This window comes from Chrysochloris asiatica, unplaced genomic scaffold (genome assembly GCF_000296735.1).
Source record: "Chrysochloris asiatica unplaced genomic scaffold, ChrAsi1.0 scaffold00252, whole genome shotgun sequence".
NCBI lineage: Eukaryota > Metazoa > Chordata > Mammalia > Afrosoricida > Chrysochloridae > Chrysochloris > Chrysochloris asiatica.
In genome coordinates, this window is record NW_006408770.1 from 4,149,808 (window position 1) to 4,164,139 (window position 14,332).

Consider the following 14,332-nt stretch of genomic DNA (forward strand, 5'->3'; position numbering starts at 1 on the left):
TGAACCTGCTTGGTCGGGTATTCTGTGTTGTTGGTGGTGGAGCTCTCTGCTATACGTCCACCTGATCCACCATCTTGTTTGTTCCCTCTGTAATTACATTTTATCTATAGATTTCTTTGGCTAGTATTGACATTTTTCCAATGTTAGTCTTCCTATCCCTGAGCATGGTATAGTCTTCCATTTTTGTAAGTCTCTTTTATTTTCTTGTAGTAATATTTTGTAGGTTTTTTTTTCTGTTTTTTTTAAAGTATCAGTCTTGTGTTTCTCTGGTTGGATTTATTCCTAAGTATTTCATCTTTTGTGTTGCTATTGCAAATAGTATTGTTTTGCTGACTTCCTTTGCAGAGCTCTCTTTATTTGTGTAAGGAATCCAACTGATTTTGTATATTGATCTTGCATCCTGGGACTTTGCTGAAAATTTCTGTGAGTTCCAAAAATTTTCTTGCAGAGTCTTTGGGATTTTATAAATATAGAATCATTGTTATTTTCCCAATTCATATCAACCTTGTGCATAACAGAACAAAACACTGCACAGTCCTGTGTCATCCTCACGTTCATTGCGACACTTGGAGGACATTGCTGATGCCGTTGTGCCAATCCATCTTGTTGGGTGTCATCTTCTTTTTCTCATTTTACCAAGTAATGATGTCCTTCTCCAAGGAGTGTTTCTTCCTGATAACATATCTGAAGCATGAGAGATAGTCTCACCGTCCTGGCTTCAAAAAGCTTCTTCCAACACAGATTTCTTTGTCACATGCATGTAAGTGTATTGAAAATACTATGGCTTGGGTCAGGTCCATTTTAATCTTCAAACTGAAATCTTTGCTCTTGAACACTTTAAAGAAGTCTTTTCAGCAGACTTGCCTAATGCAATACATTATTTGATTTTTTGACCATTGCTTCCATCAGTGTTTATTGTGGATTGAAGCAAAATGAAGTCTTTGACAACTTCATTCTTTTATCCATTTATCAAAATATTATTTACTGGTTCAGTTTTAAGGATTTTTGTTTTCTTTATATTGTCATGCAATCCATAGTGAATGCTGTACTTTTTTTTTATCGTCATCAGTATTTTAAGTCCTCTAGAGTTACTTGTACTCAGTAATTCAATTGAATTATTGTTGATGACTTTAGCATGACTTAGAAATTTTCTGTATAATATTTAAACATTAAATGAAATACTTTTTTTCTCATGAATTCCCATAGAGTTTAGGTTTTGAAGCTTCTTTGGTCAAGAAGGATCGATCAGCAAGTCACCTAGATCATAAACGAGAAATAAGACAGTAAGTACTTTGGGCGTTGTAGTGAAAAACAGATTTTACTAAAATGTGTCTAAGAGGAAATCAAGAGAAAAATAAAAATATACTTAAAGTTGAATGAGAATGAAAAGACAACATTCCAAAACTTGTGAAATGCAGCGAAGGCAGTACTCACAAGGAGCTTTATAACAATAAACACTAACATTAAAAAAGAAAAAAAAATCTCAAATCAATAATCTAACTCTATTATTTGAGGAACTAGAAGAGAAAGCACTAACTGAGCCTAAAGGTACCAGAATAAAGTACATGATAAAGAGCAGAGCAGAAATAAATGAAATAGAGACTAGGCGAAAAATGTTGGTATTATTGTTAAGTGCTGTTGAATCAGTTCCGACTCATAGTGACCCTGTATAGGGTTTCCCAGGAGTGACTGGTGAGTTTGAACCGCCAGCCTTGTGGTTCAAACTGACCTTTCAGTTGGGTACTTATTCTACAGCATCACATGAAACCAGATGTTGTGTTTTTGGTGAAAAGATTAAAAAGATGTAATATCTAAAATTAGAAATGAAAGTAGGGATGTTACACTTGGTCCCATAGAAATAAAAACTAAAAAGTATTTTAAGGGAATACTATGAACAGTTGTATTTCACCAAATTAGATAGCTTAGAGCAAATGGACAAATTCCTTGCAACACATAACCTTGACTCAAGAAGGTACAGTAGATTTCAACAGACCTGTAACAAGTGAACAGACTGAATCAGTAATAAAAATGAGGTCTGCTACCATTACTAAGGAGACCTGCCTGGTGTGGCACTCTAGTATAATGTGCTGGATGGCAAGGTCAGTTTGAGCTGCAAGATTGGTGGTTCAAACCCACAGTCACTCCTTGGAAACCCTATACTGTGTCGTTACAAGTTGGAACCAACTCGATGACACTTGACAATAGCAACACCACCATAACTAAATATTCTGATCAATAATTGCATACAATAATCCTGATCAAAAGGGAGAATTTCAAATTCTCATGAACTCCATATTTCCTGAAACCATTTAGTATAGCTGGACCTCTGAAACTATTGCCCTGAGGTAATCTTTAAATCTTAAACCAAAATTATCCATTGAAGTCTTATTAAAACCAAAGAACAGTTTATCTTAACTAGAAAAACATGTCTGCCTTGAGCATTATGTTCTCTTGAGAACTATCTATATGGGATCCACTTGACAACAACAACTTAAAAGATTAGATAGGAACATTGAGGAGGAAATTAGATAGGAAATTTATGTTAATGTGGGAAGAATAACTCAGAAAAGGAAGAATAACTCAGAGATCAGAGTGATCAGTGCAGCTCAATGGTACATATAGAAACTGTTAAATTGGTTTATGTTTTGCTATATAGTCTCAACAACAACAAAATAAATAAAATTACATATTAAAGCAAAAAACCTCCCCAAAAGAAAATTGCTCCACTGGGTAATTCTATCAAACATCTAATCCAAAATATAGAAGATGAGGGAACAGTACCTAAACTTAAAGGATTTTTCTTTTCTTATTTTTTCTCTATTAGGTGGAGACGATCCTTTCTAGTGAGCCTGTTTTTTTGTATTCCTGTAATGGGGCTAATGATATATATGATGGCTGTGGACCACCACCTTGCAGCTCTTCACCATAATCAGAACATGAGTCAGGAAGGAGAGATAAACATTCATTCTTCTATGTTCTTGGAGCACCAGATACTGCCAGGATTGTCCATTATGAATTTACTATCCTTTGTATTGTGTGTACCTGTACAGGTAAGTTAAATGTTAGCAAGTATATTGGTTAATAATGAAAATAGCCAAAATGTGACATGCATGATTATTTTCAACTGCAATACATATATTAGCCAGAAATATGATTTTTTTTTTAAATGCTGGAGGCTTTTCAAAAATAATCTTAAATTGAATCGTTTTTATAAAGTCAATAATAGATTCTATTTAACCCTTAAAATACTGTTTTAAAGGAAACGAGGGTAAATTGCTGACCTATACTCATGGGCATAGTAGCTCAAAATACCAACTGAGAGGGAAGGAGTCTTCACATCAAGTATCAATTTTATCCCCTCTGTATACAGGGTAGATTGGGACGGACAACTTAGACATTGGTTAACTAAAATGAGGGGCGATAAAGGCACAAAGTGACTGGCTTACAAATTCTCAAGAGGGCGTTTAGTTTAATAATGTGTGGGAGAAGATAAAGTCCCCACTGAATAGTTTTCATCTTGTCTAGATGGGTCTGGTGAAAAGAGATGGGGATAAGATTCTTATGATTCAGTAATGAGTAATTGTTGTCATGACTAAATGAAACTGTCACACCTGTAAAGGTAGAAGTTTTGTAACAAAAACAGGGGAGTAGTTGATCTTACAGTCCAGGAACAAAGGACCCTATGACCATCAAGGGAGAAGAGCACAAGCAGAATGCAGGACCTTATCCAGAGAAGCAGTGATGCCAGAGATGGGGTCATAGAGAGGGGTGTGGCTGTGGACTCTAGATTCATGGAAAGAGAGGGACTAAGAGCTGGTGGCCAGGAGGCAGACTTGCAGAATGTACCCTTTGGGAGGTGTAAATTATTATATATGCCTGAATCGGGTTTTTTTGGTTTGTTAAAAAAAAATTTTTTTTTAAAGCTAAAGTGAATAGAGAGAAATACTGTTTAACTGATGGTACATGGAGGGATTTATAATCATTGTAATGAAACAAAGTAAGATTTGTTGAATGTAAAACTGATAATCTGCCCTGTAAACTTTTACTCAAATCACAATAAAAAGTGAAAAAAAAAATACTGTTTAATGACAGTATAGGGAACAAGTGTTCAAGATTTTTAGAGTTGGTATGCATACTGCTATTGTATATAACTTTATAATGTTATTTCTCTGTGGCACGTACCTCATTACTTTCTGTAAGTTTTTGAGCCCTTATTTTGAGAAATTTTTTTACTGTGGTATATTTCCATCTTGTCTATGATTTTGCTGTTTTTGTTGTTAAGTGCAGTCCACTCATGTTTACTGTGTATTAACTTCTGGTGTGGTGCTGTAGATCAGCACTGGACTGCGAACCACTAGGTCAGCAGTTCAAACGCACAAGCTGCTCCTCGGAAATCCTGTACAGGGTCATTATGAGCTAGAACCGACTCCACGACACTTAACAACAACAAAGGATTTTTTTGGAGCTGCTGGCGGGTTTGAACCACCTAGTTTGCAGTTAGCTGTCCAGTGCTTATCCTACAACACCATAGATGATTCTTTTTTAAAGGCAATAGCAATTTGAAAAACACTGTAGTATATTTTTCTTTATTAATGAAAATATAAGCTTTCCAGTTATGTTTACCAACAGAAACAACCAACAGACCCAGTACTTTTGCGATATACCACTTAAGTTGAGTTTTAGAAAGGAGAAGATGAGTTTTATAGAAAATCTTTGTAAAAACAATACAATTATTTCTCTAGTTTTTGTTTTTGCTACTATCAGATAAATATCCAAGAACCTTCTGACTTTCTTTATATTATTGAATAATCACAGGATCATAGAAGAGAAACAAAAGATCCTTGTGCAGCAATTGGATCTTTCCCTCTGTGCACAAACATATAACACTAAAATGCAAACAGCATTGTTGTAGTTAAAAAATCTCCCGTTAGTGCTTGTGGGTTAGATAAAATCTAAAGAAAGTTAATATTGATGCTTTATCATCATTACTGAGTACATATATAAAATTTAACATTTAAAAAGTTCAGTGATTATTGTTTCTATATTGCAGTTTTTCGGAGGCTGGCACTTCTACATTCAGGCTTACAAAGCTCTGAAGCATAAAACTGCGAATATGGATGTACTGATTGTGTTGGCAACCACCATTGCATTTGTCTACTCTTTGGTTATCCTTCTGGTTGCAATGTATGAGAGAGCCAAAGTGAACCCTATTACTTTCTTTGATACACCTCCTATGCTGTTTGTGTTTATTGCACTAGGTCGGTGGCTGGAACATATAGCAAAGGTAAAGTAAGAAAGGTAACATTTATTTAAATCTTGAGTACATAACTGACTTTAATAATTTCTAGACCAATTATCGAGAATGGACATTGGTTTGTATAATTAACTATTTACTAAAATAAGTACTTTTGGCAATTTTTTTGTTAAATATTCTCTTTGAAGATTTACCAAACATATTACTGAGATAGTGCAGTATGTTTATTTTTATTTTGAGAGAGGCATTTAAAAAGTACCTCTAATTTGTTTTGTATTACATTAATAATTGGAAAATTGATGTGATGACAAGGTTTAAAATAATGATGAAAAATTCACCCATAAATGCTATGATATAAATTACTTCCTAATACTCTTCCATCTGCCTTTATATTTTATTGAGTTGCAAACATAGAATGCATACTACTTTTTACCTTTAATGCAGTATCATTTTTCCATGTTTATTCCATTTAGGTGATTCTTTGATATTTCTGACTGATATTCTGTCATTTATGCTGTAATTTACTACACCAGTCTGGTTTTGTTCTCAAATTGTTTGTAATTATTTTATTTTAGAGAATCCTGTATTGAACATACTAATGTGTGATAGTTATTGATACTGAGCTAGTATTTTAGGATAAATCACACAGGATGTGACTACTGGGTTAAAGGATTTAAGTCTTTGTATGGTTTATGCTACAAGTTGTAACAATTTTAACAGTACCAGCATGAGTATATCAATGAATTCATTTTACTATAACTTCATCAGCATTAACTCTTACCTAAATTCTTGCTAAGTTGTTGTTGTTGTTATATGCCGTTGAGTCGGTTCCAACTCATAGTGACCCTGTATAGGGTTTTCAAGGCTGTAAATCTTTACGGGAGCAGAAAGCCTCATCTTTCTCCCGCGGAACAGCTGGTAGTTTCGAACTGCTGATCTTGCGGTTCGCAGCTCGATTTGTAACCACTACACTACCAGAGCTCCTTTAAATGGTATTTCAAGTTACTTTACTTTATATTTCTGCCATTAATATCAGGGATAAACATTTTTCTACATTGTGTATTTCTAGTTCCTTTTAAATGCAGCTTAATTTTCTTTGCCTGTGCAAAAATTGAGCTCCTGATAGTTTTCTTATTAATTTTTATCTTTATAAATTTTACATACTAAAACATTGAAATATTTTGTATAGTTTCTATTTTTGAAGTGAAAATTTTTCTGACTTGAACAAATTAATATTCTTAAAGCCTTCTATTTGGTAAATAATAAAGACTGTATGTTAGTTAAGACCAAACTTTTTCTTCCTTAGCATTTTGAACATGTTTGTTTTAATTTGTAGGGAAAAACATCAGAGGCTCTTGCAAAGCTAATTTCACTACAAGCTACAGAAGCAACTATTGTAACCCTTGACTCTGATAATATCTTCCTGAGGTATTTGTCTTATTTATTCCCCTTTCATTGAATTTCTCATGCAAAATTTAATATATATACATGGACGTAGAGACCAGAGAATAATGAACCCACATATCTATTTCCCATTTCAACAGTTATCCACATTTTGCCATGCTTATTTCATACATATATTTTATCTTTCTTTCTATTGCTGCTGCCATATTTTAAAATGAATTAAGGACATATTCATTCATAACTATAATACCACATCACACCTAATATTATTAGCAATAATTCCTTGTGACTGGTCCATATTCACATTTCTTCAGTTGTGTCTAATACATATATATTTATCTCGTTGTTGTTGTTGTTAAGTGCCGTCGAGTCGGTTCCGACCCATAGCGACTCTGTACAGGGTTTCCGAGGGTGTAAATCTTTACGGGAGTAGAAAGCCTCATCTTTCTCCCGCGGAGCAGCTGGTAGTTTCGAACCGCTGACATTAAGGTTCGCAGCCCGATTAGTAACCACTACGCTACCAGAGCTCCTTACTTAGTTTGTAAAATAATTTTTAAGACAGTCTGTGCAGTTGACTCTCATACCTCTTTGAATTTAGACCAAACAGTTCATCTCTTTTCTCTCTCTTCCTCTTTCTTGTCAAAATTGACTTGTCAAAGAAATATCTACCAATTGTCCTGTAGAGTGTTTCGCAGTCTGAATTTAGCTCTTTGCTCTCTTGTTGTATCATGTAACTCATTCTATTTGAATACCCGTAATTTGGAGGTTAAAGCTAAAGGCTTGATTAGATTTTTGTTGTTGTTAAGTGTCTTTGAGTCAATTGCGACTCATAACGACCTCATATAGGGTTTCTGAGGAGTGGCTGGTGGGTTTAAACTACCAGCCTTTTAGTTAGCAGTCCAGTACTTATCTTACAGTGACACACCAGGAGTTATTTGTATTTTTAATTTTTATATTTATAAAATTGTTCAGGCAAATTAAAAAAACCCAAGACCAAACTCTTGCTGTTGAATCAATTCTGACTCATGGCAACCTCATGTGTTACAGAGTAGAACTGTTCTACAGAGCTTTCTTGGCTATAATCTCTACAAACCATCACTCTGTCAGTTTTGTGTACTGTGGTGGCTTGTGTGTTGCTGTTATGCTGCAAGCTATGCCACTGGTATTTTAAATACCATCAGGGTCACCCAGTTGGACAGATTACGAAGTAGGAGAGACTGACAACTTCTGTATGGTTAGCCACTTAAAACTTGATGAATACCTGGATGAATCTGAAGGACATTATGTTGAGTGAAATTGTTGTTGTTATTATTAAGTGCCATCAAGTTAGTTCTGACTCATAACGACTCTGTACAGGGTTTCTGAGGATTTGAATTGCCGACCTTGTGGCTCCCAGTCCAGTGCTGATCTTATAGTGCCACCCCAGGAGTGAAATTAATCACATAAGGACAAATATGGTATGAAACCACTATTTTTTAAAATCAAGGAAAGGTTTTCATGATAAAAGAAACATTCTCTGATGTTACCAGGGGAGGCAAGAAACAGGGAGTAATTCACTGGCTAGACGGTAAAACACATGTTTACTCAAGTGATGGAGAAGGCAGTAGTCAAAAAGAGGAAGTTGGGCAGAAGAATAATGAAAACACGGGGTGAAGACATGGGGAGGAATGCAAGAATTTAAGGGAATATAGGTAAATACTGTTTTACACAACCCTGCAAACCATAATGTTCTTATGTGTAGATATATGGACAGATTCACAAGTTGAATAGGTATTGGAGGGAGAATGAGAGTATATAAACAAATATATAAGGGCTTTACAGATGATATTTGTACATGGGTGTTTACCTTTGCTGCAAACACACCTATGAATGTGGTGCAGCCTACAGTAGACAAAATGATGAAGCTTCTTGGACATTACCAAACAACTGAGGCAACGAGTTGCTGGACCTTCGGACTCAGGATCATAGTCTCAGGGGACACCTTGGCCAGTCTGAAAGGGTCTACATTAGAAGGTCCTAGGTACAGTGGGAGAAAAAGAGAGAACAAAGCACAAAACCAAAACAACAAACACCAGTTTTACTAGCTAAATGGAGACAGGTGGAACCACTGAGACTGGCTTTTAGTACCCTTTAGGTCTAGAACTAAGCTTACTAGACAGGTCTACGGGGGAATGTTGACGCCAGGGAGGTGTGAACTCCTTGGAATAGTCATACATTTGAGGTAAGGAAGGGAGCATTTGCCCAAGGACAAAGTTCAAGGGTTGGGAAAGAAGGAAGGGTGGTTACAGAAAACACAGTCCCCAAAGACAGTGTTCTGTATTCTACTTTGGTGAACAACGACTGGGATCTTAAAAGCTCCTGGGCAGCCATCTAAGGTTTCTCCATGTGTGGAAGAAAGAAGAGTGATGGAAATTGAAGATGCTTGAAATCAGTTAGACCGTGAGAACAAAAGAACTTTAAATGGTGTCTGGCTACCACTACCAAGTGCTCTGAAGGGATCACATTAGAAGGTCCCAGATAGAGTGAGAGACAACATGGAATGAAATTCAAAAGTATAATTTTTAAAAGTCTGGGCTTACTAATTAGAAAGTGACTGGAGAAAATTGAGACTATGGCCCTCAGCCACCCTTTAGGTCTGGAATGAAACTCTCCCTCATGGACCAATTTTCAGCCAAGCAGTAGATAGGTATATAAGGGGACAACAATACTAGTAAGAACTTCCAGAGGTTCAAGCCAGATTCAGAAGAGGCCATGGAACAAGAGATATCATTGCTGATGCCTGATGGATCTTGGCTGAAAGCACAGAATATCAGAAAGATGTTTACCTGTGCTTTATTGACTACGCAAAGGCTTTCGATTGTGTGGATCATGACAAGCTATGGACAACATTGCAAACTATGAGTATTCCGGACCACTTAATTGTGCTCATGAAGAAACTGTACCTGGACCAAGAAGCAGTTGTTCAAGCAAAACATGGGAATACTGAATGGTTTAAAATTAAGAAAGGTGTGCAACAAGGTTGTATTCTTTCACCATACTTATTCAATCTGTACGCTGAGCAGATAATCCCAGAAGCTGGGTTATATGAAAAAAAAACGGGGCATCAGGATTGGAGGAAGACTCATTAACACCCTGCGATATGCAGATGATGCAACCTTGCTTGCTGAAAGTGAAGAGGACTTAAAACATTTACTGATGAAGATCAAAGAGCACAGCCTTCGGTATGGATTGCATCTCAATGTAAAGAAAACAAAAATTCCCACCACTAGACCAATAAAGAAAATTCTTATCAATGGAGAAAAGATTGAAGTTGTCAAGGACTTCATTCTTCTTGGATCAACTATCAACACTCACTGAAGCAGCAGTCAAGAAATCAAACGACGTATTGCATTAGGCAAATCTGCTGCACAAGACCTCTTTAAAGTGTTGAAGAACAAAGATGTCAGCTTGAGGACTAAAGTGCGCCTGACCCAAGCCATGGTATTTTCAGTAACCTCATATACATGTGAAAGCTGGACAGTGAATAAGGAAGACCATAGAAGAATTGATGCTTTTGAGTTATGGTGTTGGAGGAGAATATTGAAAGTGCCATGGGCTGCCAAAAGAACCAATAGATCCATTTTGGAAGAAGTGTAGCCAGAGTGCTCCTTGAAGGCCAAGATGGCCAAACTTCATCTCTCATACTTTGGACATGTTGTCAGGAGGGATCAGTCGCTGGAGAAGGATATCATGTTTGGTAAGGTGGAGGGTCAGAGAAAAAGAGGAAGACTCCCAATGAGATGGATTGGCCAAGTGGCAGCATCAATGGACTCAAGCATGGCAACAATAGTGAGGTTGGCCCAGGATCGGGCAGTGTTTTGTTCTGCTGTACATAAGGTCGCTATGGGTCGGTACTGATTTGATGGCAGCTAACAGCAACAACTTGCTCACCATGGGCAGGGTAACATTTATCTAAGGACAAAGTTCAGAAGGAGGGTAGAATTGAAATAAGTACCACAGGGAGGAAATGGGATAATTTTTGTTACAAGGAGGGGATTGCAATCATTGTCTTGAAACTAAGTGTGTGATTTATTGAATGTAAAATTGAAGATCTGCTCTGTAAACCTACACACAATTCACAATTTAAAAAAATAACAAATTAAGACTGAAAACTCTTATAAATACTAGTGGAATGTAGATATAATGCCAGAAAATGAGCCCCTCAAGTTGAAAGACTCTCAAAATATTACTGCAGAAGAACTGCCTCCTCAAAGTAGAGTGACCATAATGACATGATCTGACACATTTGCTGGTATGTCACAACTCAAAATGAGAAGAAATAGCTGTAAGTATCCTTAATAATTGGAATGTGGAATGTATGAAATATGAATCTAGGAAACTTTCAAGTCATTAAAAATTAAATGGAATACATGAAGATCTATATCCTAGGCATTAATGAGCTGAAATGAACAGATATTGGCCATTTTTAATTTGACAGTCATATGCTTTACTATGCTGAGAATGATAAATTGAAGAGAAATGGATTAACATTCATTGTCAAAAAGAGCATTTCAAGATCTACTTTGAAGTACAGTGCTGTCTGTGATAGGATATTATCCATACCGGACACAAGGAAGACCAGTTAATACCACTAAATATTCAAATTTGCATAGCAACCAGTAAAGTCAGTGATGATGAACTGAAACAAGTCTACCAACTTCTTCAGTCTGAAATTGACTAAATTTGCAATCAAAATGTATTGATAATTACTGGTGATTAGATTCCATAAGTTGGAAACATAGAGGAAGAATCAGTAGTTGAAAAATAATGGCCTTGGTGATACTAACAATGCTAGATAGAGAACGCATGATAGAATTTTTTTTTAACTTTTTATTGTGAATTGAGTATAGGTTTACAGAGCAGATCATCAGTTTTACATTCAACAAATCATATACTTTGCTTTCTTACATGGTTGCAATCCCCTCCACGCACCAACAGTTAACAGCATTTACCTCTATTCACTTTAACCACTACATTCCCCCCTGTGTCTCCCACCACCCCCATCTTTCCTCTGCCAACGTTCCTCCAGTTGTATATTGCTTGCCCTGTTACCCATGCTAATGCGTATCTACCCTCTAGTGCATGAATTATTTCCTCATTCCCCCAAAACCATCATAGATTGTTTCTTTTATCAAGAAACCTCCCTCTTTTTTTGATGTACAAAAACACACTGCACAGGAATATATAATCATTTAAACAATCAAAGAGCACATTCTTGAAGCCAGCCTCCTGGCTACCGCCATAAGTATGGTAGCAATTATTTGCTATTGAATCAAATTAATCCTATCTCCATCTCCTTTCACCAGAAGCATGATAGAATTTTACAAGACTGATAACATTTTTATTGCAAATACTTTTTTCAACAATATAGAAGGCCATTGTACACGCCAACTGTTCAGATAGAATACACAGAAATCAAAATGACTACATCTTTGGGCAATATGATGGGAGAAGCTTAATATTATCAGCCAAAACAAGGCCGGGGGTCTACTATGGAAAACACCATTAATTTCTCATATGTAAGTTCAGGCTAAAGCTTAAGAAAATAAGTCCTTAAGAACCAATATATCCCCTTGAATATATCTCACCTGAATTCAGATATGATCCCTAGAACAGATCTGATGCATTAGACACTAATGACTGAAAACCAGAAGAGTTGTGGGATGACATCAACCTGATGATAGAACCTTGCTTGCTGGAAGCAGAAAGGACTTAAACTTCTTTCTGATAGATATCAAAGACCACAGCCTTCTGTCTGGATTGTACCTTAATGTAAAGAAAACAAAAATCCACACAAGTAGACCAATAAATAACATCATGATAAGTGGAAGAAAGACAGGTTGTCAAAGACTTTAATTTGCTTGGATCCAGAATCAATATTCATGGAATCAGCAGCCAAGAAGTCAAATGATGTACTAGGAAAATCTGCTGCAAAAGTCCTCTTTATAAAGTGTTAAAGAGCAAAGATGTCAGTTTCAGGACTAGTGTACATACATGCTAAAGTGATTAGAGAGGGCTGTGAGAGGAATTGTTGGAGTTAATTTTGGGTATGCAAAGACATCACTAAAAGAAAAAAAAATTATAGACCAATATCTCTCATGAGCATAGATGCAACATTTTTCAACAAAACCTTAGCCAATAGAATCCAACAACATACCAAATAAATAAAACATCATGAGGGATTCACACCAGGTATGTAAGGATGGTTCAGTATTATAAAAGCAATCCATGTAATCTACCACTTACATAAGGGAAAAAAAATCCACATGATTATATCAGTTGATGTGGAAAAGGCATTTGACAAAACCCGACACCCATTGCTGATTTAAAAAAACAGAAAACAGAAAACACTCAATAAAATAGGAATAGAAGGAAAAATGCTCAAAATAAGGGCATATGGACAAAACCAATAGCCAACCTTACTCTCAATGGAAAGAAACTGAAACAATTCCCCTTTCGAACAGGAACCAGACAAGAATGCCTTTTATCACCACTCCTGTTCAGTATTGTGGTGGAAGACTTAGCCAGAGCTGTAAGACAAAGAAGGGAAATTAAAGGCATCTAAATTGGCAAAGAAGAAGTAACACTCTATTTACAGATGATCTGATCCAATACTTAGAGAATCCAAAGACAACTGAAAACTATAAAGAACATCAATGAAAAAATAGGAACAAACTTAGGGACTCTGATACATGACATAATACTGAAATTGTGTAAACAGAAGACAAAATAGATGACTGGGACCTTCTAAAAATTTGACACTTATGTGCATCAAAAGGTTCATCAAAATAGTAAGATGAGAACCCCACATAGTGGGAAAAATTTTTTAGCAATCAGACAAGGGACTGCTTTCTAAAATTTATAGAACACTTCAACATCTCAACAAGACAATCCAATTAAAAAATGGGCAGATGTCACGAACAGACACTTCACCAATGAAGTCATCCAGGCGGCCAACAAACATATAAAGAAATATTTGCGATCATTAGCCATTGGTGGTGGTGGTAGTTGTATGCCACCAAGTCAGTTCTGACTCATAGTGACCCTGTATAGAAGTTTCGAGACTGTAAATCTTTACGGGAGTAAAAAGCATCATCTTTCTCTTGTGGAACTATTGGTAGATTCGAACTACCGACCTTTCATTTAGGAGCCCAATTCCATAATCCACTAAGCTACCAGGGCTCCTTTCATTATTTCATTAACCATTATAGAGATGCAAATAAGCACAGCAAGAACTTATCTTACCCTAGCAATAATAAAAAATTAAAAAAAAAAACAACAACAAAAAAAAACCCACCAGAAAAAAAAAAAAAAAAATCCAGAAAACAACAAAGGCTGTAGAAGGTGTTGAGAGTTTGGGACCATCCTAACACTGTTACTGGGACTATAAAATGGTGCAACTGCTGTGCAAAACATCATGACACTTTCTCAGAAGGTTGGAAATAGAAATAGTATATGGCCCAGTCATCTCTCTACTTATCCTCAAGAAATAAAAGAAATTAAGAGCCATGATATAAATAGATATATAGTAGGATAAGCACCAGACTGCCAACCATAAGGTTGGTGCTTAAAATCTGCCAGCTGCTCCTTAAGAATCTCTGGTAGCGTAGTGGTTACGAATCGGGCTGCGAACCT

General features: G+C 36.1%; 1 protein-coding gene across 2 annotated transcripts in view; it reads left to right on the forward strand.

Moving 5' to 3' along the window:
* Positions 1-14,332, forward strand: part of ATP7A (ATPase, Cu++ transporting, alpha polypeptide) — a 266,921-nt gene that overhangs the window by 169,359 nt on the left and 83,230 nt on the right. The window contains exons 7-10 of one of the 2 annotated variants that reach the window (XM_006873741.1): positions 1,207-1,283; positions 2,825-3,050; positions 5,051-5,284; positions 6,591-6,682. In XM_006873741.1, the coding sequence (XP_006873803.1) occupies positions 1,207-1,283; positions 2,825-3,050; positions 5,051-5,284; positions 6,591-6,682 (629 nt within the window). The remainder of the gene's footprint in view (positions 1-1,206; positions 1,284-2,824; positions 3,051-5,050; positions 5,285-6,590; positions 6,683-14,332) is intronic. The other variant, XM_006873742.1, reaches the window with a different exon arrangement.